A 27,551-nucleotide genomic window follows, 5' to 3' on the forward strand; every position below is an offset into this window, starting at 1 on the left:
TACCTGCCGTTGCACATTGACATCGAACACACGCGTTGGTTACATTAATGAAAATTTGTGGTAAGGTCTTATCGGACCAAACTGCTGAGGACATCAGTCCATAAGCCTACACGCTACTTAATGTAACTTAAACTAACTTACACTATGGATAACATACACACCCATGCCTCAGGGAGGACTCGAACCTCCGACAGGTGGAGACGCACGGACCGTGACAAGGCGCCTCAGACCGCGCGGCTACCACAGGCGGTTCACATTAATGTGACTGGACCGTGTGTTCCTCTTTATTATGCTAATTAAAAAACAAAGTAGATAGCAAAGTCATCTCCGGAACGACACGAAGTTCATCGTGAAACAAAGAATGAAATTAAGCAACCAGTGCTTCAGTGACACAAATTGGTAAATATTTCTTGACAATTTATAAATTGTGTTTCATGCGGGTAACAGATGGTCACAACCACGAATAAAAACAGTGCACTGTATAAATATTCTATTTTCTTCCTTTGCCGGCCGGAGTGGCCGAGCGGTTCTAGGCGTTACAGTCTGGAACCGCGCGACCGGTACGGTCGCAGGCTCGAATCCAGCCTCGGGCATTGATGTGTGTGATGTCCTTAGGTTGGTTAGGTTTAAGTAGTTCTAAGTTCTAGGGGACTGATGACCTCAGAAGTCCCAAAGTGCTCAGAGCCATTTGAACCATTATTTTTTTCTTCCTCCCCACTCACTTTTCAACACCCCGCACAACATCGTCTATAGTCTAAAATTTAATGAAAACAGAGTTTTATTTATTCATTTCGTTCGTTTAGAATGATAGGTAACCTGTTCAGTATATCTTCTTTCTTCCCGATCTAGCGATCTCTCGTCTCTTTTGGTTCTCTCTGTTTCAGTGAGCTTTATTTTGATTTTGGTAAGACCCTGCAGCATTCATCTGAAGCAGCACATAATACAAGTCTACAGTGCTGTTATGCTTTATTTAGCATCCACGTTTACTCCTTCTGCAACTAGATCTGCATCTACGTGGATACTCTGCAAATCGCATTTAAGTGCCTGGCAGAAGGTTCATCGAACCACCTTCAGAATAATTCCGTATTATTCCACTCTCGAATAGCGCCCGGAAAAAAATGAACATCTATATCTTTCCGTGCGAGCACTGATTTCCCTCATTTTATTATTCTGATCGTTTCTCCCTGTGGAAGTCACTGTCGACAAAATATTTTCGCATTCGGTGTAGAAAGTCGCTGGTTGAAATTTCGTGAGAGGATACCTCTGCAAAGAGAAACGCCTATGTTTTAATGGTGTCCGCCCCAAATCCTGTATCATTTCTGTGACACTCTCTATCCTATTTCACGATAATAGAAAACGTGCTGCCCCTCTTTGAACTTTCTCGATGTACTCCGTTAAACCAATCTGGTAAGGATCGCACATCGCGCATCAGTACTCAAAAAGGGAACGGACAGTCGTAGTGTAGGCAGTCTACTTTGCAGATCTGTTCCGTCTTCTAAGCATCCTGTCAATAAAACGCCTTCTCCACAACATTTTCCACGTGTTCTTTCCAATTTGAGCTCTTCGTCACTGTAGTTCTTAAGTATTTAATTGAATTTACGGTCTTTAGATTTGATTGATTTATCGTGTAACCGAAGTTTAACGGATTCTTTATAGCACACAAGCGGATGACCTCAGACTTTTCATTATTTAGGGTCAACCGCGAATTTTTGCGTCATACAGATATCTAAATCGTTGTGCGATTTGTTTTGACATTCTGATGATTTTACTATGCGGTAAGCGACGGCGTCATCTGCAAACATCCTATTATTGCTTCTCAGTTTGTCTCCTAAATCGTTTATATAGGCAAGGAACAGCAGAGTAACATCCGTTTTACTCGATTCCTTTCCGGCAGTTATTACGAACTGAAACCGCTCTGACAGCAAAACACGAATCCAGTCGCATAACTGAGACGAAATTCAATAAGCTCGCAATATGATTACGAGCCGCTTGTGAGGCGTGATGTCGAAAGCCTTCTGGTAATCTAAAAATACGGAATCAATTTGAAATACCTTGTCGACTGCACTAACACGTCGCGTGAATAAAGAGCTAGTTGTGTTTCAGAGAAACGATGTTTTCTAAATCGGTGTTGACTGTGTGTCGATACACCGTTCTCTCATAGATAATTCATGATGGTCGAAGACAACACATGTTCCAGAATCCTATTACATAACGATGTTAATGTTAAGGGCCTGTAATTTAGTGGATTACTCATCTTAAATATCGGTGTGACCTGTGCAACTTTACAGTCTTTGGATACGGATCTTTCGTCGAACGAGCCATTGTATATGATTGTTAAGTATGGAGCTACGGCATCAGAATACTCTGAAAGGAACCTAATGCAATCTGGATCGGAAGACTTGCTTTTATGAAGCGATTTAAGGCGCTTCACAACTGCGAGCATATCTGCTTCTAGGTTACTCATGTTGGCAGCTGTTCTTGATTCGACTTCCTGCAGAGGCAGTTCTACTACGATACTGATTAAATACAGATGCGTCGCAGTGTGTGACATATATGGTGGGGCGGTTGAAGTACTCGGGACATTGCCGGCCGTGTTGGCCGTGCGGTTCTAGGCGCTGCAGTCCGGAACCGCGGGACTGCTACGGTCGCAGGTTCGAATCCTGCCTCGGGCATGGATGTGTGTGATCTCCTTAGGTTAGTTAGGTTTAAGTAGTTCTAAGTTCTAGGGGACTGATGACCTAAGATGTTAAGTCCCATAGTGCTCAGAGCCATTTACTCGGGACATTACGACTACTGAGGTCAAAACGTCAAAACAGCACACAGATTTATCGTGAAGCTCCCACCAAACAGGCCATGAAGGCCTAACGGTACCGACCGGCCGCCTTGTCATCCTCAGACCATAGGCGTCACTAGATGCGGATATGGAGGGGCATGTGATCAGCGCACCACTCTCCCAGCCGTGTGTCAGTTTATGAGTCAGGAGCCGCTACTTCTTAATCAAGTAGCTCCTCAGTTTGGCCCACAGGGGTTGAGTGCACCCAGTTTGCCCACCTCACACGGCAGACGGGATGATCACGCATCCAAGTGCTACCCCAGGCCGACAGTGCTTAACTTCGGTGATCTGACGGCAACCGGCGTTACCACTGCGGCAAGGCCGTTGACAACAAACCGCAGCGATATACTGCGAACAGTGTTCCCAAGGTGCACACACATGGGTGGTGATGATCGTGATGTTCAGGACTTGCACCATATGATTTTAATCTTCTCGGCAACACAACTGCTGGGAGGGCTTTGCTGGTTTTAGTGGGGCTATGTCCACTAGACATTAGAATTCGCGAACAGGCAGCATGGTATTGGGTAACCAAAGGGAAAATTGAAAAGACTAGGGAGATTATGGGGGTACGGGTGGGTGAAAAATTTGCTATCAGAAAAAAATGGAATTATGGCAAGAGTCGTGGGAAAATGAGGAAACGGGGCGGATGGTTTTTTAACTGTTGCCTGACGTTGGGGAAAGGTTAGAGTTGAGTTATTTTAAGCCAAATAGGGGTATGCTGCGCTTCCTTACAGGACATGGACCATGCCCGACATATTTATGTCGTTTCGGGAAACGGGCAACACCCGCGTGTGACTGCGGCGCTGAAGAAGGCACTCCTGATCACGTTATCTATGAGTGCCCGATATACAACGAGGTGGACATGGACCATGCCCGACATATTTATGTCGTTTCGGGAAACGGGCAACACCCGCGTGTGACTGCGGCGCTGAAGAAGGCACTCCTGATCACGTTATCTATGAGTGCCCGATATACAACGACGTGGCAACCGGATTATGTCAACAACTACCCAACCGTGACACCTCTTCCTTACTAAGACGCGACGACACCTTTCAGATACTCAGCACCGAGGCAAACTAGGTATCATAAAGGAACTTGGGGGAGTTTATAAGGGACCATAATGGTCGCTGAATGGAAAGAACCGAGTAAGACTGAAATGCACGTGCCCGGTTGCCGGGCGCGGAATGGCCGATTGCCATTACGGTCGAAATCCGCCGCGCTCCTGGATCAGGGAGGCAGGTCTGTCACCAACATTGATCTGACACAACACATATAGTAGTTATTAGGTACTATCAGTTTTAGGGAAGAGTATGCCGACGCCAATTAATAACCACTAACACGATAGGGACTGCCGCGAGTTCAAGTAATTTGGGCCATCCCAGTGCCAGGGACACACCCACTGGGATTAGCTCGATGGGCAGGCCAGCAACAGTAGGTTTATAAGGTCTTCTGGCACACCTGTAACGCTGCAGAAATTACAACTTTTCGAGTATTTGTAGAGTAGGATAGTAAACATACTAACCTTGTCCATAGTAATAGCCATTAATGAATGTACACTATGTGATCAAAAGTATCCGGACACCTGGCTGAAAATGTCTTACAGTTTCTTGGCACCCTCCATCGGTAATGCTGGAATTCAATATGTTGTTGCCCACCATTAGCCTTGATGACAGCTTCCACTCTAGCAGGCACACGTTCAGTAAGGTGCTGTAAGATTTCTTGGGAACTGGCAACCCATTCTTCACGGAGTGCTGCACTGAGGAGAGGTATCGACGTTGGTCGGTGAGGCTTGGCACGAATTCGGCGTACCAAAATATCCCAAAGGTGTTCTATAGGATTCAGGCGAGGACTCTGTCAAGGACAATCCATTACACGGAAGTTATTGTCGTGTAATTACTCAGCCACAGGCCGTACATTTTGAACAGATGCTCAATCGTGTTGAAAGACGCAATCGCCATCCCCGGACTACTCTTCAACAGTGGGAAGCAAGAAGGTGCTTAAAACATCAATGTAGGCATGTGCTGTGATAGTGCCACGCAAAACAACAAGGGGTGCAAGCCCCCTCCACGGAAAACACGACCACGCCATAACACCACCGCCTCCAAATTTTACTGTTGGCATTAGCCACACTGGCAGATGACGTTCACCCGGCATTCGCCATACCCACACCCTAACATCAGATCGGCACAATGTCTTCGTCACTCCACACAGCGTTTTTCCACTGCTCAATCGTCCATCGCTCAGTGTTTACGCTCCTCATACCAAGCGAGGCGTCGTTTGGCATTTACCGGAGTGATGTGTGGCTTATGAGCAGCCTCTCGACCATGAAATCCAAGTTTTCTCACCTCCCCCATAACTGTCGTAGTACTTGCAGTGGATCCTGATGCAGTTTGGAATTCCTGTGTGATGGCCTGGGTAGATGTCTGCCTATTACACATTACGACACTGTTCGACTGTCGACGGTCTCTGTCAGTCAACAGACGAGGTCGGCCTGTACGCTTTTGATCTGTACGTATTCCTTCACATTTCCACTTCACTATCACATCGGAAACAGTGGACTTAGGGATGTTCAGGAATGTGGAAATCTCGCGTTCAGACGTATGACACAAGTGACACCCAACCACCTGACCAAGTTCGAAGTCCGTGGAGTGCCCATTCAGCTCTCTCACGACCAGTGAGGTCGCTAATATGGAGTATCTGGCAGTAGGTGGCAGTACAACGCGCCTAATAAGAAAAATGTATGTTTTTGGGGGTGTCCGGATACTTTTTATCACATAGTGTATGTAGCTGCAACTGTTAATGTGTTAATTACGAGGCCCACTAATTAACTTAAGTGGTGGGTTATGCTGTATAATTATTATATTGTGTTGGAATAAAGATATTTTTAAAAAAGGAAACCTTGAAAAACATCTGCGGTATAGACATTTTCAAACGACGTAGACCTTCAAACAGCGGTACTTGAGTTGCTATGTGACTAAGGAGAGGATTTATATCTTCGAGGAACAGAATGATTGGTAGGGTTTTCCGACCGTTGTTTACAGAGTGTGTCATGTATATGCATCCATTAGAAGTAAAATGAAGCATTCAGTAAAAGTTACTTGGCCTGCCATCAGGATGTATAACTTAATTTTTGAGGTCCTCTTGTAAGCTGCGGATTTATCAGGTTGCTTCATATGAGGTGTTTCGAATTCAGTGATACTAGAAATAAAAATTTCGATGCTTCTAAACGCACCTCAAACGGCAAGTAACTGTACATAAAACTGTAATTAGTTTGGTCATAACTTCTGTATGCAGTATATCGGATGTTTCAGTTTTAGAGGTGTACTGGAAATAAAGTACTAGCTCCAGTTTGTTACCTTGGCAATATGACTTGTTTACATTCTTACATCATTATCTTGAGATGATCACACAACATTCATTACTGCATTTTGTGTGTTTATTTAACTTGTAAAAAATGTAATTCAACTGCCAGTTTTAGTATTGGTTTTGTTAGGACTGTCTAATGGAATATTATCAACAGATTCTAGTTGTTACGTGTTGTTGTAAAGAACTATTTTCCTAAGTGCAGATGACGATAACTATCGTAGACTTCTTCCGGAATAGAACTAATATTTTTTTATTTTTGTAACGGATCATGGAAGAATATTTTCTTAACGAAGTAAACTATTCGGCAGAAATATTTTTCGAAGAACACAGTGACGCCTTTATTTTGCTAAAGCAAACAGCAGTGACCACTCATGACTTCCCGTTAACGTGAATTTATTTTTCTTTTCCGTTTCGGAATCGTCTTAGACCGTACGGTATAACTATATTCTTTATACTGACTTATAAACAGCCTACTAGTTTCTTTTGATTAAGTTTCCTTACATTCGTCTATCGTTAAGGAACTATTTCCTAGGTTAGGCATGAAAATGTTCTCATTTCGTCATCTTCATTTTGTTATCTTTGATCCGTTGAGGATACTTCAGTTTCATATAACGAAAAAGGACAGAAGGTCTCCTTGAAGGTGAGATCATTAGAAAGGTTGCAGAACCTCTCGTTTGGAAAGAAGAGCGAAGAATTTCGGCATTTGTCTTACGTTATTTAGGAAAACACTACAAAGGTAAACCTGGAGGGGGGAACGGGTATTTGAACCACAGGTATCCCTGAATGCAAGTTCACTGTCCCACAACTTCAGCACATCACGAGCTTTCAGTTTGCTCCGAATAATTTTTCTCCTGACTCGAAAAACAGTTATAAATTAATTGCACTACTACTAAATATTAAGTTTGTAGTATAAAATTCTAATTTTCACTGTTTATTGCCATCTAATTGACGATTAACCTTTTATTGCTCAGTGGATTTATTTTAATAACTGAAGACAACTTCACAATCCAAATTACTTAAACAGTATTTTATTGGATGAGCGGTTTCGACAGAGGTACGGTGTCATCATCGGATATTATGCTTTAAAATTTTTAAGACATACTGTCCTTCAATGTTGCAAGTCGCTTCACATTGCATATGCACTTCCGAATACATTGCACCTGGTGGACATGCATGGTGGTGGTTGCCAGCTGGTGGTGAACATGAAAATTTGTAACTGGCGCAAGATAGGTATGCTTATGTTTTACACAATACGTTTATATTTGACATGCCGATGTGTGGTGTTTTTCATGGTAGTGGGAAATGGATATGCAGTGTGAAGCGACTTGCAGCACTGATGGACAATATGTTTAAAAATTCTAAAGCAGGAAATCCCATGCCGACAGCATAGCTCTGTCGAAACCGGTCACCCAATAAAATCTCCTTTAGCGACCTTGGCTTGTGAAGTTTCCTTAAGATATCATACACTGCAGATCGCTCCAGACTAACAATATACATTCATGATAAGCATTTATTATGTTTAAAATCTGCCTTTGTGATGTTAGTAAAACAATCTCTGACATGCACTGTCTATTCTTGAATACTAAATCCTGTTGTTGTTGTTGTTGTTGTTGTTGCGGTCTTCAGTCCTGAGACTAGTTTGATGCAGCTCTCCTTGCTACTCTATCCTGTGCAAGCTTCTTCATCTACCAGTACCTATTGCAACGTACATCCGTCTGTATCTGTTTAGTGTATTCATCTCTTGGTCTCCCTCCACGATTTTTACCCTCCACGCTGCCCTCAAATACTTAATTGGTGATCCCTTGATGCCTCAGAACACGTCCTACCAACCGACCCCTTCCTCTAGTCAAGTTGTGCCACAACTTCACTTTTCCCCTATTCTATTGAATCCCTCCTCATTAGTTATGTGATCTACCCATCTAATCTTCAGCATTCTTCTGTAGCACCACATTTCGAAAGCCTCTATTCTCTTCTTGTCCAAACTAGTTATTCTTCATGTGTCACTTCCATACATGGCTACACTCCATACAAATACTTTCAGAAATGACTTCCTGACACTTAAATCTATATTCGATGTTAGCAAATTTCTCTTCTTCAGAAACGCTTTCCATGCCATTGCCAGTCTACATTTTATATCCTCTCTACTTCGACCATCATCAGTTATGTTGCTCCCCAAATAGCAGAACTCCTTTACTACTTTAAGTGTCTCATTTCCGAATGTAATTCCCTCAACATCACCCAACTTAATTTGACTACATTCAATTATCGTCGTTTTGCTTTTGTTGATGTTCATTTTATATTCTCCTTTCAAGACACTGTCCATTCCGTTCAACTGCTCTTCCAAGTCCTTTGCTGTCTCTGACAGAATTACAATGTCATCGGCGAACCTCAGAGTTTTTATTTCGTCTCCATGGATTTTAATACCTACTCCGAATTTTTGTTTTGTTTCCTTTACTGCTTACTCAATATACAGATTGAATAACATCGGGGAGAGGCTACTACCCTGTCTCACTCCCTTCCCAACCACTGCTTCCCTTTCATGCCCCTAGACTATTACAACTGCCATCTGGTTTCTGTACAAATTGTAAATAGCCTTTCGCTCCCTGTATTTTACCCCTGCCACCTTCAGAATTTGAAAGAGAGTATTCCAGTTAACATTGTCAAAAGCTTTCTCTAAGTCTACAAATGCTGGAAAGGTACGTTTGCCTTTCCTTAATCTAGCTTCTAAGATAAGTCGTAGGGTCAGTATTGCCTCACGTGTTCCAATATTTCTACGGAATCCAAACTGATCTTCCCCGAGGTCGGCTACTACCAGTTTTTCCATTCGTCTGTAAAGAATTGGCGTTAGTATTTTGCATCCGTGACTTATTAAACTGATTGTTCAGTATTTTTCACATCTGTCAGCACCCGCTTTCCTTGGGATTGGAATTATTATATTCTTCTTGAAGTCTCATACATCTTGCTCACCAGACGGTAGAGTTTTTCAGGACTGGCTCTCCCAAGGCCGTCAGTAGTTCTAATGGAATGTTGTCTACTCCCAGGGCCTTGTTTCGACTCAGGTCTTTCAGTGCTCTGTCAAACTCTTCACGCAGTATCGTATCTCCCATTTCATCTTCATCTACATCCTCTTCCATTTCCATAATATAGTCCTCAAGTACATCGCCCTTGTATAGACCCGCGATATACTCCTTCCACCTTTCTGCTTTCCCCTCTTTGCTTAGAACTAGGTTTCCAAAAATGGCTCTGAGCACTATGGGACTTAACACCTGAGGTCATCAGTCCCCTAGAACCTAGAAGTACTTAAACCTAACTAACCTACGGACGTCACACACATCCATGCCCTAGACAGGATTCGAACCTGCGACCGTAGCGGTCGCTCTGTTCCAGACTGAAGCGCCCAGATCCGCTCGGCCACGGTCGGTTAACTGGGTTGCCATCTGAGCTCTTTATATTCATACAAGTGGTTCTCTTTTCTCCAAAGATCTCTTTAATTATCCTGTAGGCAGTATCTATCTTACCCCTAGTGAAATAAGCCTCTACATCCTTACATTTGTCCTCTAGCCATCCCTGCTTAGCCATTTTGCACTTCCTGTCGATCTCATTTTTGAGACGTTTGCCTGCTTCATTTACTGCGTTTTTATATTTTCTCCTTTCATCAATTAAATTCAATATCTCTCTTGTTACCCAATGATTTCTACTAGCCCTCGTCTTTTTACCTACTTCGTCCTCTGCTGCCTTCATTACTTTATTTCTCAAAGCTACCCATTCTTCATGTGCTGTATTTCTTTCTCCAATTCCTGTCAATTGTTCCCTTATGCTCCCCCTGAAACTCTGTATAACCTCTGGTTTGGTCAGTTTATCGAGGTCCCATCTCCTGATATTCCCACCTTTTTGCAGTTTCTTCAGTTTTAATCTTACCCGCACTCCCATTTTTATTCATTATTAAACCGACTCTTGCATTACCCCTATTTGATTTTGTATTTATAACCCTGTTTTCGCGTGACCAAAAGTCTTGTTCCTCCTGCCACCGAACTTCACTAATTCCTAGTATATCTAACTTTAACCTATCCATTTCCCTTTTTAAATTTTCTAACCTGCCTGCTCGATTAAGGGATCTGACATTCCACGCTCCGATCCGTAGAACGCCAGTTTTCTTTCTCCTGATAACGATATCCTCCTGAGTAGTCCCCGCCGGAGATCCGAATGGGGGACTATTTTACCTCCGGAACATTTTACTCAAGAGGACGCCATCATCATTTAACCATACAGTAAAGCTATTCTCATTTTGGAAGTGTTTCTTGGTATGTCCCCCACAAAAAAAATCAAAGTTTCTGGAGTCTGCCACTGACATGCTATCTTTAACCCACATCATGGAGATGAACCCTGGTTGAGTGAATTGCTCCTTCTTTGTCAGTCACAAGAGACACTTCATGGAACACACAAATGGACCCAGTGCTGTGGCTATTAGTTATTAATGATACTCGCACCTTTCTTGTACCTTCTACGTGAGTATTTTTCTACAGTCGTTAATTTTTGTCAATACTGCGGACTCACTTCCCACAGTGACTCTATGCCAATCGTGCTGCCTCTCTGGTCTGACTCTGTTTTTCTCTTTTCTTTTATTTATTTTGGCTTTCGGTTACACGGACCATACAGCAAACAGCGGTTATAAAGTACCAAATAAACATAATCGTAAAAAAGCAGACTAGCTCAAAATTATGAATTTCTCTCTCTCTCTCTTTCTCACCTCGTGTGACTGTCGGCAACCTGGGCTGCCACTTGTCACTTTTAGTCCTGTGTCTCCAGCTACCTATCAACATCTGGTCTCGTACGAAAACATGCGTTTGTCACGCGGTAGTCTGAAGAGCGCAATACGTTTCTGAACGATACTCTCGTAACTGAAGAATTAAATCAAAATGGTTCTCGGTCGAAAGGCGAACTCTGATATTAATTTACGTAATAAAAATGAACATAATGTGTGCTAATAAACACGTGAAGTGACATCTGAAATGTCTGCGGATATCTAAGGATACGATTTAGATAAAAGAATCATTCAAATGATGAAATGGAATTTAGACTTTCTCGGCGAATCTCGATGATGAAGCCTTCTGGGTTATCAGTCGAGTCAAGGAGTCGTTCTCCGACAACGTTTCGACAAGTCTGAAGATGACAAGTAGGAAACTTGCTGAAACGTTGCCGTTGAATGACACCTTGACTCGGCTGATAACCCGAGAAGATTTCATCACCAACGGAACATGTAACTAACTGACAATACCACTACTCATTTTCTTTTCGGCGCTTTCATGGCCCTTGTCGCTGCTCAGTTTTTTTTTTTTCTCTTAAAACTACCTATAGGGGACTTGCGAGTAAATCACAGTAGACTGTTTGTTTGCTCTTGTTATCTTCCATGCACGACATATGACCGATGCTTACTTTTCCGTTGTTGCAGCTGTACAACTTCTTCAACGCGCTGTTGACACACATGCCGGACCCCACGGTGCCTCGACCGGTGGGGACGGAGGTCGCCAAGAGTCCCACCTCAGGTGAGCCGCTTTCCGCTTAACCACTCTTTACCATAACACAGTCTGATCTGAAAGTTTTGCAGAAATATCTTGAACAATTTCTGAGAGAATATATATATATATATATATATATATATATATATATATATATATATATATATATATATAGAAATATGAATGTATTAGTTGGACCACTTTTTTCGCTTTGTGGTAGATGGCGCTGTAATAGTCATAAACGTATAAGTACGTGGCATCACGTAACATTTCGCCAGTGTGGACGGTATTTGCTTCGTGATACATAACCAGTGTTAAAATGGACCGTTTACCAAATGCGGAAAAGGTAGATATCGTGTAGATGTATGGCTATTGTGATAAAAATGCCCAACGGGCGTGTGCTACGTATGCTGCTCGGTATCCTGGACGACATCATCCAAGTGTCCGGACCGTTCGCCAGATAGTTACGTTATTTTAGGGAACATGAAGTGTTCAGCCACATGTGAAACGTCAACCACGACATGCAACAAATGATGATACCCAAGTAGGTGTTTTAGCTGCTGTGGAGGCTAATCCGCACATCAGTAGCAGAGAAATTGCGCGAGAATCGGGAATCTCAAAAACGTCGGTATTGAGAATGCTACATCAACATCGATTGCACCCGTACCATATTTCTGTCCACCAGGAATTGCATGGCGACGACTTTGAACGTCGTGTACAGTTCTGCCACTGGGCATAAGAGAAATTACGGGACGATGACAGATTTTTTGCACGCGTTCTATTTAGCGACGAAGCGTCATTCACCAACAGCGGTAATGTAAACCGGCATAATATGCGCTATTGGGAAACGGAAAATCCAGGATGGCTGCGACAAGTGGAACATAAGCGACCTTAGCGGGTTAATTTATGGTGCGGCATTATGGGAGGAAGGATAATTGGCCCTCATTTTATCGATGGCGATCTAAATGATGCAATGTATGCTGATTTCCTACGTAATGTTCTACCGATGTTACTACAAAAAGTTTCACTGAATGACAAAATGTCGATGTACTTCCAGCATGATGGATATCCGGCACATAGCTCGCGTGCGGTTGAAGCGGTATTGAATAGCATAATTCATGACAGGTGGATTGGTTGCCGAACATCATACCATGGCCCGTACGTTCAGCGGATCTGACGTCCCCGGATTTCTTTCTGTGGGGAAACTTGAAGGATATTTGTTATGGTGATCCACCGACAACGCCTGACAACATGCGTCTGCGGTTTGTCAATGAATGTGCGAACATTACGGAAGACGAACTACTCGGTGTTGAGAGGAATGCCTTTACACGTATTGCCAAATGCATTGAGATTGACAGACATCATTTTGAGCATTTATTGCAATAATGTGGTATTTGCAGGTAATCACGCTATAACAGCATGCGTTCTCAGAAATGATAAGTTCATAAAGGTACATGTATCACATTGGAACAACTGAAATAAAATTTTGCAAACATATGTACATTCTGTATTTTGATTTAGAAAACCTACCTGTTACCAACTGTTCTTCTAAAATTGTGAGCCATATGTTTGTGACTATTACAGCGTCTATCACAAAGCGAAAAAAGTGGCCGAAATAAAACGTTGATATTTATTTATGTACTACACGAATATGTAATAAAAAATGGGAGCTCCTGTGTAATAAAATTGATTTGATTTCCGTTTGGCCTATGGCAGCGCCATCTAGCGGGCCAATCACAGCGCCATCTGGTTTCGCCTTTCAAGCTAGACGAGTTTCGTTCTTTGTAGTTTTTTCATTTGATGCTTATTTCGTGAGATATTTGGTCCGGTCACAATGGACCACCATATATATATATATATATATATATATGCGTGAGTCAAATGAAAACATTAAATTTGTAATAAGAAATTGAAATTTCGCGCCGTTATCCTGTATGTTGGTAAGTGTGCTACAAACAGCGTGCAGAATGGCCTGTAGGTGGCAGCATAGCGCAGATGCACACACTCCGTCACAGTATCAGTATAAAGATGGCCGCCCCACTTGCGACTTGCACCAGGGAAGAACAGCGTTCTGTTATTCAGTTTCTGTGTAGTGAAGAGTGTGAAACCTATTGATATTCATCGACGAATGAAGGTTCAGTACGGTGATGATTGTTTGTCACAGCAACAAGTCTACGAATGCAGTAGGAAGTTTGCAAATGGCGTGAATTCAGTGGAAGATGCTCCTCTTCCAGGTCAGGCACAATGAGTTGTGACTCCACAGAACATTGCAGCAGTTGAAGCCATAGCGAAGGAAAACCGCCGAGTGACACTGAATGACATTGCAGTATGTTTACAGATTAGTCATGGGTCAGCACATCACACTGTGCACGATGTGCTCCAGTTTCACAAAGTGTCTGCAAGATGGGTGCCATGGCAGCTGACTCCTGAAATGAGAGAACGACGTGTTGATGCTTACGAAGAACTTATTCGACGGTTTGAACGAGAAGGTGATGGTTTCCTTGCAAGAATCGTTACTGGGGACGAAACCTGGGTTCACTTCCACCAACCGGAAACTATGAGAGCGAGCAAGGAATGATGCCATTCCTCATCACCAAAACCAAAGAAGTTTCGTACAGATCCATCAGCAGAGAAGGTTATGCTGACTTTCTTTTGGGACGGAAAAGGAGTCATTTCGGAGCATTACATGCCTAGAGGGACCACTGTCACCAGTGCATCATACACAGATCTCCTAAAAATCATCTGCGGCCTGCAATCAAATCAATGCGACGTGTATTGCTGTCAGCAGGTGTCATTTTGCAACATGACAATACAAGGCTCCACACTGCCCGTACAACAGTTGCAACATTCACAGACCTGCATTTTGATTGTCTTCCTCATCCACCATACTCACCAGACCTTGCCCCAAGTGATTTCCATATGTTTGGACCACTCAAAGACTCAATGGGAGGAAAGAAATTCCGTTTTGATGAAGAGGTACGCCACACGGTGGATGAGTGGTTGCGCGGACTACCAAAAGAATTTTTTCTAAACGAATTTATGCACTTTGTTAGTGCTGGAGGACTTGCATTGAGCGTGGGGGAGATTATGTTGAAAAGTGATACGGCTCTGAAACTTCCTGGCCGGTTAAAACTGTGTGCCGTACCGAGACTCGAACTCGGGACCTTTGCCTTTCGCGGGCAACTGCTCTACCAACTTTTTTTTTTTTTTTTAATCTCGTTTTGTTCGCATTTGTTCGTTGCATCTGCTCGGGGCGGACATTGTAAGACATCCGTTTTAAGTTCGTTGTTGATCGATTAACTCAGTTTTTTTATTACAGGGGGCAGCTAACCCTCTGACCGAACACGCTGAGCTACCGTGCCGGCTGACCAACTGAGCTACCCAAGCACGACTCACGCCCCGTCCTCACAGCTTTACTTCTGCCAGTAACTCGTATCCTGCCTTCCAAAGTTTACAGAAGCTCTCCTGCGAACCTTGCGGAACTAGCACTCCTGAAAGAAAGGATATAGCGGAGACATAGCTTAGCCACAGCTTGGGGGATGTTTCCAGTCGTGCTTAGGTAGCTCAGTTGGTCAGCCGGCACGGTAGTTCAGCGTCTTCGGTCAGAGGGTTAGCTGCCCTCTGTAATAAAAAAACTGAGTTAATCGATCAACAACGAACTTAAAACGGATGTCTTACAACGTCCGCCCCGAGCAGATGCAACGAACAAATGCGAACAAAATGAGATTAAAAAAAGAAAAAAGTTAGTAGAGCAGTTGCCCGCGAAAGGCAAAGGTCCCGAGTGTTGTGGACTGGCAAGACAGCCAATCCACTATGACGGGAAGCCGAAAGACACGCGTTAAAGCTCACGCAGGATGGCGTGAGGTCTGGAACAGGACAATGTCTTGAGACTAGCAAAAAAGGTACATAGCTTCTGGAATACTTAACTTTAATCCATAATTGGTGAACATCGCTCTTGATGATACATGAATTACAAGATCAATAGCAACTGATAATGGCGCCTTGCTAGGTCGTAGCAAAGGACGTAGCTGAAGGCTATGCGAACTATAGTCTCGGCAAATGAGAGTGTATTTTGTCAGTGAACCATCGCTAGCAAAGTCGGCTGTACAACTGGGGCGAGTGCTAGGAAGTCTCTCTAGACCTGCCGTGTGGCGGCGCTCGGTCTGCAATCTCTGATAGTGGCGACACGCGGGTGCGACGTATACTAATGGACCGCGGCCGATTTAAAGGCTACCACCTAGCAAGTGTGGTGTCTGGCGGTGACACCACACCGAGTTCGAGTCTCGGTCCGGCACACAGTTTTAATCGGCCAGGAAGTTTCATATCAGCGCACACTCCGCTGCAGAGTGAAAATCTCATTCGTGATACAGCTTTGTACCACTTCTGCACAATAAATAACATTTAAAAAATATTTGAAGTTTTCATTTGACTCTGCATATAGCAAGCTTCTCTTATGAAGTTTTTTGAATATATCGAATAGGAGACATTTAATAATTTTTTAATGATAACTGTGTAAGTATAATATCAAATTCATGCACAATTCCAAGCACTTTGCCCCTTTCTCAGCTTTCACTCAGAAATTAAAAACTTACTCCTGCGACAACATTTAATGGGTTTATAGAGGCAGGTGTACAAAATTTCATATTTCTAGCGTTCATAGATTCTGAGAAAAAGGCACATAAACTTTAAAAACACAGTTTTGTGGAAGTGCAACTTAAAGATCTACTTCATGTTTTTTCTTAAACAAAATTGTTAAGGCTTTCGTAGACACTTGTTATCAAACTGCCTGTTGGCTTTTGTCTTGGGTTTTACGGTCGACGTTTATCTGATGATTTTTTTGACGTTTCGCTAGCACCAGTGGTTGGCATTCTCAAATGGGTGGCGAAGCCTTGACAATGCCAGCCACTCGTGCTGGTGAAACGTCAGAAAAATCATCAAAAAAATGTCGGGCGAAAAACCCGAGACAGAATACAACAGGCAGTTTTTTCTGGAGTCATCTCGTCAGAAGGGCACATATTTGTAGTCAGGGTCCTCTATTCCTTCATTGCTTATCTTATGGTCCTTGTTTTCTTTCTACGTCCCTCTACCAGATCTTCAACTGACTTTTCAGCCGCCGAGAGGCGCTGCAGATCTATTTTTCTCGAGATGTCTTGAGTGAAATTTCCTGTCTTAAAGCCCATTCTCTCTAATACCTTCAAGCCACCTACGTTCCCGTCATTAAATACAAGAACTGCATCACAAATTGCAATTCTGACAACTGTGACAGATGAAAATGTAGTCTTAGAGCATAAATTCCATATGGGAGAATTTGGAGGCTCATTTGGGTTCTGCGTTCTGTCATGAACACAAGTTGTTTAGAAATCGGGATTCACAGTCTTCTAGATGTATCCCGTGCAAGTTTGCTTGTAGGTAACCCACGGAATAGTTGTTCACCGAGATAGTGTTGAAATGTTGCTTCATAACCTTGGGGTTGCAGTACAGTCGCGTCACACATTTATTTTTCTGGCGATTCGGTTGCGATTTGATCATTGAAACTTTGGGAACTTATTGTCCATGAGTTCTATTAATAAATAAAAACCAAATTAATATTGGTATTTTCGGTCAATTTCGTGAACGAATGTTGGTTTTAAACGTTTCGCTGTTTGTTCTCAAAAATGGTTCAAATGGCTCTGAGCACTATGGGACTTAACATCTGTGGTCATCAGTCCCCTAGAACTTAGAACTACTTAAACCTAACTAACCTAAGGACATCACACACATCCATGCCCGAGGCAGGATTCGAACCTGCGACCGTAGCTGTCCCGCGGTTCCAGATTGAAGCGCCTAGAACCGCACGGCCACAACGGCCGGCTGTTTGTTCTCACTAGCTGATGAAACACTAGTCGCATACAAAAATATTATACTACGCTTTACAAACGGTGGTAAACTAATAAAACTCCATCAAGTGAAGTATGAGCTAGAAGCCAGTAATAAGACAGTAAATCAAGAATCGGCGGAGGAACTGGAGATGTGATGACTGGAGCTACAGTTTAGATAGTAATTAAGGAACAGCATAGGTTATCGTAGTTAAGTTTGACCGAACAGCACGCTTACAGGGCCGTTTCCTTTCTACGTGGTCTTATATTAATTCAGAACATTTTGTGCAGGAGATTCCTGAGTCACAAAAATTCTAAAGAAAGCCGTTTTTATGTAGTACAGTGAGTTTGTAATACGCTTCTAAGGCATAAATACGGGTGTGGCATCATTAATAAAGTAAACTAATAGGAAGCCATTAAGGAACACAATTTTCACACCCTGATATCCGCTTCCACTTTACGTAACTGAAGTGAATATGAGATTGAAGACAGCAGTTACATTGTGTTCTTCTTAAGACTCAGCCCGAAGATTCTTTTGCAACAATTCTTCCTCTTCACTCTTCTCTGTAGCCTTTCACTCTCTTCATTTCCTCATGTGAGCCTACTCGTACATCATATCTGATCTGTCCAGGTCTTCCTCTTTTCTGTTTGCCTTGAACCGTTTCTCTCATTACATTCACAAGAAAACATTTGCGTTGTTAGAAGTGGCCAATTCATTGATCTCTTCTTTTCCAACCTGTCGATAACAGACTTCCTATTATCTTTTCTTTTAAAATTTCTTCATTTGCGAATTTTCCTTTCCACGAGATATATACCAACCTCCGTCAGCTCCATATTTCAGATAGCTTCAGACATTTGTGCCTCATGCGCCAATCGTCATATCCGAGCCATGCGAGTCCACGCTCCAAACAGATCTCTCTGTACAACAAATCTCCTTTTGGTCTCCACATTTATGTTGCTTGTTGCAGGAAGCATCTTTTTTCTTGTAGTATTATCCAGCTGCCTGCGAAATTGTGCTCTTCATGTCAGATGAACTTTTGCCAACTGATCTGATTTTAGTTCCTAAGTTCTTAAAGCTATTTATTATGTCCACTCCTGGCCATTAAAATTGGTATCCCACGAAGATGACGTGCTACAGACTCGAAATTTAACAGACGGGAAGAAGTTGCTGTGATATGCAAATGATTAGCTTTTCAGAGAATTCACACAAGGTTGGCGCCGGTGGCAACACCTACAACGTGCTGACATGAGGAAAGCTTCCAACCGATTTCTCATACACAAACAGCAGTTGACCGGCGTTGCCTGGTGAAACGTTGTTGTGTTGCCTCGTGTAAGGAGGAGAAATGCTTACCATCACGTTTCCGACTTTCATAAAGGTCGGATTGTAACCTATCGCGATTGCGGTTTATCATATCGCGACATTGCTGCTCACGGTGGTCGAGAACCAATGACTGTTAGCAGAATATGGAATCGGTGGGTTCAGGAGGGTAATACGGAACGCCGTGTTGGATCCCTCGTATCACTAGCAGTCTAGATGACAGGCATCTTATCCGCATGACTGTAACGCATCGTACAGTCACGTCTCGATTCCTGAGTCAACAGATGGGGATGTTTGCAAGACAACAATCATCTGCACGAACAGTTCGACGACGTTTGCAGCAGCATGGACTATCAGCTCGGAGACCATGGCTGCGGTTACCCTTGACGCTGCCTCACAGAGAGGAGCGCCTGCGATGGTGTACTCAATGACGAACCTGGGTGCACGAATGGCAAAACGTCATTTTTTCGGATGAATCCAGGTTCTGTTTACAGCATCATGATGGTCGCATCCGTGTTTGGCGACATCGCGGTGAACGCACATTGGAAGCGTGTATTCGTCATCGCCATACTGGTGTATCACCCGGCGTGATGGTATGGGGTGCCATTGGTTACACGTCTCTGTCACCTCCTGTTCGCACTGACGGCGGTTTGAACGGTGGAGGTTACATTTCAGATGTGTTACGACCCGTGGCTCTACCCTTCATTCGATCCCTGCAAAATCCTACATTTCAGCAGGATAATGCACGACCGCATGTCACAGGTCCTGTACGGGCCTTTCTAGATACAGAAAATGTTCGACTTCTGCCCTGACCTGCACGTTCTCCAGATCTCTCACCAACTGAAAACGTCTGGTCAATGGTGGCCGAGCAACTGGCTCGTAACAATACGCCAGTCACTACTCTTGATGAACTGTGGTATCGTGTTGAAGCTCCATGGGCAGCTGTACCTGTACACGCCATCCAAGCTCTGTTTGACTCAATGCCCAGGCGTATCAAGGCCGTTATTACGGCCAGAGGTGGTTGTGCTGGGTACTGATTTCTCAGGATCTATGCACCCAAATTGCGTGAAAATGTAATCACATGTCAGTTCTAGTATAATATATTTGTCCAATGAATACTCGTTTATCATCTGCATTTCTTCTCGGTGTAGGAATTTTAATGGCCAGTGATGTGGGGAGAGAGGAAAGGCAAGCGAAAGAGCTAATGATACCAGCTGCATTGGAACTTTATGCAGAATCAGCAGCGACGAGTGAAAAATGTGTGCTGGACGGAGACTCAAGACTGGTATCTCCAGCTTACTTGGTAGTTGTGTTAACCACTGCGCCACCTGGGCACAGTGTTTATCGCAAACGCGGGAACTTATCTCTGTTCGGTCCCAAGCCGACCCACACTCCCAGCCAGAGCCACCTATCCACAGTCTCCGTCCATGTCGTCCATGCTCGCTAATTTTACACCCCCGTGGAGGTCCAATGTAAATGTGCATCCACACTGTGGATTATGCATTAATTGCCCGTCGTGGCGTAACGACAAGTGCCGGCACGAATATGAAAGAGGTCAGAGAAGAGAAGGCTGTGAGACGACGTCAGCCAATAGTTCGCTGACTAGGACCGCACCACGGCAGGAGCGGCCTCTACAAAAAGAGAAAAAAGCGCCGCTCCTGCCAGCTTCGCCCGGACAGTAGAAGACGCGCACAAGCAGAGGCACTGGCAGAACCGTTATTAGTGACCAATAGGAACGTTTGTGATAACTGTCAACGACATTGAATATAGCGCTGAGCATTGATTAATTGCAAGTCGCCAATTGCTTGCCACACATCCTTGTACGCCAAAGTTAAGTGTTGTCAATCTATTTTTTGTAATAAATACCATTAATGTGATTTGCTAGAATTGTTGTATAGCTATCCGAGAAAGCAGCATCTTTTAGGTACATTATAAGAGATGAGTGAGAAGGTCCCAAAGATCAGGCACCATGCAGTATCTGCAGCTGAAGGACGAGGGGGGAGAAATGAATGACAAGGGAAGGCAGGAAGGATTCCGCGTCAAGTCCCGATGCTGCTGATTTCATTAGTTCCTTTCCTTACCTTTCCTTTCTTCCCCCTCCACCTACAATTACATAATGTGTATCACAGTTGGTGATTCGCGTGATGTCAGTTCTTTCGGACATGTCCAAAGGAACAGACAGCACTCATTCCTATAAAGGTACGTAAACGTCTGCCTCTCTATCATTAACTTTAATGACTACTGACTGGTGTTCTATATCTACATTCATACTCCGCAAGCCACCTGACGGTGTGTGGCGGAAGGCACCATGAGTACCTCTATCGGTTCTCCCTTCTATTCCAGTCTCGTATTTTTCATCGAAAGGAAGATTGTCGGTATGCCTCTGTGTGGGCTCTAGTCTCTCTGATTTTATCCTCATCGTCTCTTCGCGAGATATACGTTGTTGTAGTTGTGGTCTTCAGTCCTGAGACTGGTTTGATGCAGCTCTCCATGCTACTCTATCCTGTGCAATCTTCTTCATCTCCCAGTACCTACTGCAGCCTACATCCTTCTGAATCTGCTTTGTGAATTAATCTCTTGGTCTCCCTCTACGATTTTTACCCTCCACGCTGCTCTCCAATGCTAAATTTGAGATCCCTTGATGCCTCAAAACATGTCCTACCAACCGATCCCTTCTTCTAGTCAAGTTGTGCCACAAACTTCTCTTCTCCCCAATCCTATTCAATACCTCCTCATTAGTTACGTGATCTACCCACCTTAAGGTCAGCATTCTTCTGTAGCACCACATTTCGAAAGCTTCTATTCTCTTCTTGTCCAAACTAGTTATCGTCCATGTTTCACTTCCATACATGGCTACACTCCATACAAATACTTTCAGAAACGACTTCCTGACACTTAAATCTATACTAGATGTTAACAAATTTCTCTTCTTCAGAAACGATTTCCTTGCCATTGGCAGTCTACATTTTATATCCTCTCTACTTCGACCATCATCAGTTATTTTACTCCCTAAATATCAAAACTCCTTTACTACTTTAAGTGTCTCATTTCCTAATCTAATTCCCTCAGCATCACCCGATTTACTTTGACTACATTCCATTATCCTCGTTTTGCTTTTGTTGATGTTCGTCTTATATCCTCCTTTCAAGACACTGTCCATTCCGTTCAACTGCTCTTCCACGTCCTTTGATGTCTCTCACAGAATTACAATGTCATCGGCGAACCTCAAAATTTTTACTTCTTCTCCATGAATTTTAATACCTACTCCGAATTTTTCTTTTGTTTCCTTTACTGCTTGCTCAATATACAGATTGAATAACATTGGGGAGAGGCTACAACCCTGTCTCACTCCTTTCCAACCACTGCTTCCCTCTCATGCCCCTCGACTCTTAAAACTGCCATCTGGTTTCTGTACAAATTGTAAATAGCCTTTCGCTCCCTGTATTTTACCGCTGCCACCTTCAGAATTTGAAAGAGAGTATTCCAGTTAACATTGTCAAAAGCGTTCTCTAAGTCTACAAATGCTAGAAACGTAGGTTTGCCTTTTCTTAATCTTTCTTCTAAGATAAGTCGTAAGGTTAGTATTGCCTCACGTGTTCCATCATTTCTACAGAATCCAAACTGATCTTCCCCGAGGTCCCCTTCTACCAGTTTTTCCATTCGTCTGTAAAGAATTCGCATTCGTATTTTGCAGCTGTGACTTATTAAACTGATAGTTCGGTAATTTTCACATCTGTCAACACCTGCTTTCTTTGGGATTGGAATTATTATATTCTTTTTGAAGTCTGAGGGTATTTCGCCTGTCTCATACATCTTTCTGACCAGATGGTAGAGTTTTGTCAGGACTGGCTCCCCCAAGGCCATCAGTTGTTCTAATGGAATGTTGTCTACTCCCGGGGCCTTGTTTCGACTCTGGTCTTTCAGTGCTGTGTCAAACTCTTCACGCAGTATCTTATCTCCCATTTCGTCTTCGTCTACATCCTCTTCCATTTCCATAATATTGTCCTCAAGTACATCGCCCTTGTATAAACCCTCTATATACTCCTTCCACCTTTCTGCCTTCCCTTCTTTGCTTAGAACTGGGTTGCCATCTGAGCTCTTGATATTCATACAAGTGGTTCTCTTCTCTCCAAAGGTCTCTTTAATTTTCCTGTAGGCAGTATCTATCTTACCCGTAGTGAGTCAAGCCTCTACATCCTTACATTTGTCATTTGTCCTCTAGCCATCCCTGCTTAGCCATTTTGCAATTCCTGTCGATCTCATTTTTGAGACGTTTGTAATACTTTTTGACTGCTTCATTTACTGCATTTTTATATTTTCTCCTTTCATCAATTAAATTCAATATTTCTTCTGTTACCCAAGGATTTCTATTAGGCCTCGCCTTTTTACCTACTTGATCGTCTGCTGCCTTCACTACTTCATCCCTCAACGCTACCCATTCTTCTTCTACTGTATTTCTTTCCCCCATTCCTGTCAGTTGTGCCCTTATGCTCTCCCTGAAACTCTCTACAACCTCTGGTTCTTTCATTTTATCCAGGTCCCATCTCCTTAAATGCCCACCTTTTTGCAGTTTCTTCAGTTTCAATCTGCAGTTCATAACCAATAGATTGTAGTCAGAATCCACATCTGCCCCTGGAAATGTCTTACAATTTAAAACCTGGTTCCTAAATCTCTGTCTTACCATTATATAAGCTATCTGATACCTTTTAGTACCTCCAGGATTCTTCCAGGTATACAACCTTCTTTTATGATTCTTGAACCAAGTGTTAGCTATGATTAAGTTATGCTCTGTGCAAAATTCTACAAGGCGGCTTCCTCTTTCATTTCTTCCCCCCAATCCATTTTCACCTACTATGTTTCCTTCTCTCCCTTTTCCTACTGACGAATTCCAGTCACCCATGACTATTAAATTTTCGTCTCCCTTCACTACCTGAATAATTTCTTTTATCTCGTCATACATTTCTTCAATTTCTTCATCATCTGCAGAGCTAGTTGGCATATAAACTTGTACTACTGTAGTAGGCATGGGCTTTGTGTCTATCTTGGCCACAATAATGCGTTCACTATGCTGTTTATAGTAGCTTACCCGCACTCCTATTTTTTTGTTCACTATTAAACCTACGCCTGCATTACCCCTACTTGCTTTTGTATTTATAACCCTGTATTCACCTGACCAAAAGTGTTGTTCGTCCTGCCACCGAACTTCACTAATTCCCACTATATCTAACTTTAACCTATCCATTTCCATTTTTAAATTTTCTAACCTACCTGCCCGATTAAGGGATCTGACATTCCACGCTCCGATCCGTAGAACGCCAGTTTTCTTTCTCCTGATAATGACGTCCCCTTGAATAGTCCCCGCTCGGAGTACCGAATGGGGGACTATTTTACCTCCGGAATGTTTTACCCAAGAGGATATACGTAGGAGGGAGCAATATACTGCTTGACTCCTCGGTGAAGGTATGTTCTCGAAACTTCAACAAAAGCCCGTACCGAGCTACTGAGCGTTTCTCCTGCAGAGTCTTCCACTGGAGTTTATCTATCATCTCTGTAACGCTTTCGCGATTACTAAATGATCTTGCAACGAAGCGCGCTGCTCTCCGTTGGATCTTCTCTATCTCTTATATCAGCCTTATCTGGTACGATCCCACACCGATGAGCAGTATTCAAGAAGTGGGCGAACAAGTGTACTGTAACCTACTTCCTTTGTTTTCGGACTGCATTCCCTTAGGATTCTTCCAACGAATCTCAGTCTGGCACCTGTTTTACCGACGATTAATTTTATATCGTTATTCCATTGTAAATCATTCTTAATGCCTATTCTCAGATAATTTATGGAATTAACTGCTTCCAGTTGCTGACCTGCTATATTGTAGCTAAATGATAAAAGATCTTTCTTTCTGTGTAATCGTAACACATTACACTTGTCTACAATGAGATTCAATTGCCATTCCCTGCACCATGCGTCAATTCGTTGCAGATCCTCCTGCATTTCAGTACAATTTTCCATTCTTATAACCTCTCGATACACTACAGCATCATCCACAAAAGCCTCAGTGAACTTCCGATGCTATCCACAAGGTCATTTATATATATTGTGAATAGCAACGGTCGTACGGCATTCCCCTGCGGCATACCGGAAATCACTCTTACTTCGGAAGGCTTCTCTCCATTGAGGATGACATGCTGCGTTCTGTTATCTGGGAACTCTTCAATACAATCACACAATTGTTCTGACAGTCCATATGCTCTTACTCTGTTCGTTAAACGACTGTCTGGAGCTGCATCAAACGCCTTGCGGGAGTCAAGAAACACAGCGTCTACCTGGGAACCCGTGTATTTCGCAATTTCGGTCATCATTCTGTTAATTTTCATCTTATAGTTCTCTTTTAAGATGTTGTTCTTTCTTGCTAACGATATTTGGAGTTTATCTTCATTCAACAGCAGATCTTATTTTGATTTCACTAGATTAATTTTACCCCTTCCATATCCACTTTATGTTTCTCAATGCGTTTCTCAGCATACTAATACTCTGCTAAAGAGTTACATTCCAGAGGTTGCCCTTTCTGTATGTAAGCGTCTTGTACTTCACTATTTGTGCGTCTGATGCCTCTTTGATATAGACATAGTTCATACGTTGTAAGTCTGTCTAAGATATCTACTTTTAACATATTACATTTGTTATAGATGTACGAGTACAATAAATAATGGTTTTCTTACGTCCTGCATTTTGTCTGTAACCTGCTGTAAGGCTAAGAGTATATGAGTTTATAAATGCATTTTACCTCTTTGATGTTAGTGACTCTGTGGCGTCACCGCAAGGCACCACACTTGCTAGGTTGTAGGCTTCAAATCGGCCGCGGTCCGTCACTACACATCGGACCCGCGAGTCGCCACTGTCGACGCTAGCAGACCGAGCGCCGCCATTCGGCTGGTCTTACGATACAAGCTAGCGCACTGACCAGCTTTTTTTTTTCTTTTTTTTTTCTTTATTGTCATTTTCACATTCACACTTGATACAGGTAGGCCAGCAGCGGCATATTACGCCGCTCTTCGGCCACAGAGATGACTAATGATACAAAAGGAGACAATCGAAAAACAGACATGGTGGATATACAGACATAGACATACAAAATTAAAACACACGGAGCCGTTCACGGACGCAGTGTCCAAAATAAAAACTTTCAGAAACGTGGACACGCACAGAGAAGACAGAGACGACACACGCGAACGATGGAACACAAACTATGAAACACTGGAACACGAACACGACGGAACACACAAACACTGGACTATGATCTCCGGCGCGTGAAAGTTCACTATACGTCTACGAGTCCGGGGACCTGCCAAAAAGGGGAAAAGGTGGGGGAGGAGGGAGACGGGAGGGTGTAGATGCCAGTGGCAGAGGAGATGGGAGGGGGAGGAAAGAAGGTAGGGGGTAGGGGAAGCCCAGGGGGAGGAGGGAGGGAGGGACGGAGGAGGTAGAGAAAGGAGAGAGGGTGTCCTGGGGAAAAAACACAAGGTGTGTTAGAGGAGGATCAAAGTTGGTTGGAGAGGTAGATAGAGGGGATGAGGGCATCATCAGGGAGAGGGAGTTGGTGAAAACCACCTTGAGCGAGGGTATGGAGAGTGGAGAGATGGAGAGCAAGTGGGATGTGGGAATGCAGGCGCGGCAGCGGACGGGGGTGGGAGGGTATGGGAGTATAAGCTGGTGAGCTGGTGAGGGGGATCAAGTTTGCGGGAGGTGTAGAGGATCCGTATCCGTTCGAGGAAAATGAGGAGGCGAGGGAACGAGATGAGGTCATATAGGATCCGTGTGGGGGATGGGAGGCGGATGCGATAGGCGAGGCGGAGCGCCTGGCGTTCTAGGATTTGACTGGCTATCTCTACAACAGACATTAATAGGAATGGTTTACTTGTTATAGCTTCAGAGATATTTGCAGAGATGCTGGTAAGCATAGTCTTCAACTAAGTCAGTAGCTACGATCTAGCCAAGCCCAACATACAGTTTATGCATTGACAATTGATGTATATGTGTGAAGCAATCAGAATTGTAAAAAAGTATTCGCAGTTCAGTCTATAACAGCACTTGTAAATATTATTGTACAAAGCCAAGATCGACGTTGACCGCTGATGCTGAATTAAAGCTAAGTATTTAATTGTATTCATGGCTACTAACTTTCTAATCACCTAAGATGTTACAGATACATCGCGTCCAGTATAGTTCATTGATCCTCACGTCAGCCTACGTGATCAACGCGAGCAATTAATGGCCACACGTCGTGATCAGACTGAGAGTCATACTGCGTCACTCGGCCGGGTCACCCTATTCCATGAGCCCCATAGTTCCGCCTCATACACAACAGACTCAATGTCAACTTGCAATTTTATTCCTGTAACTGAGGGCAGAGCAATAGGCAGAAACAACAGTTTTATGCTTCCTGATGGTGAACAGATAGATTGAAACCGGCAGAAAATACACTGATGTGACAAGAATCACGGGAACCTCCTATTAGCGTGTCGTATCTCCTTCTGCAAGGCGTAGTGATACAACTCGACATGGCATGGATTCAGCAGATCGTTGAAATATTGACCCATGCTGTCTGTATAGCCGTCCATAACTGCGAAAGTGTTGCCGGTGAAGTATTTTGTACGCGAACTTA

The 27,551-nt window shown here is 43.3% G+C and overlaps 1 protein-coding gene across 1 annotated transcript in view; it reads left to right on the forward strand.

The window, feature by feature from the left end:
• Nucleotides 1-27,551, forward strand: part of LOC126253274 (serine/threonine-protein phosphatase rdgC) — a 1,933,713-nt gene that overhangs the window by 1,190,774 nt on the left and 715,388 nt on the right. The window contains exon 5 of the mRNA XM_049954489.1: nucleotides 11,649-11,742. Coding sequence (XP_049810446.1) covers nucleotides 11,649-11,742 — 94 coding nt within the window. The remainder of the gene's footprint in view (nucleotides 1-11,648; nucleotides 11,743-27,551) is intronic.

The sequence above is a fragment of the Schistocerca nitens genome, chromosome 4 (assembly GCF_023898315.1).
Source record: "Schistocerca nitens isolate TAMUIC-IGC-003100 chromosome 4, iqSchNite1.1, whole genome shotgun sequence".
Lineage (NCBI taxonomy): Eukaryota > Metazoa > Arthropoda > Insecta > Orthoptera > Acrididae > Schistocerca > Schistocerca nitens.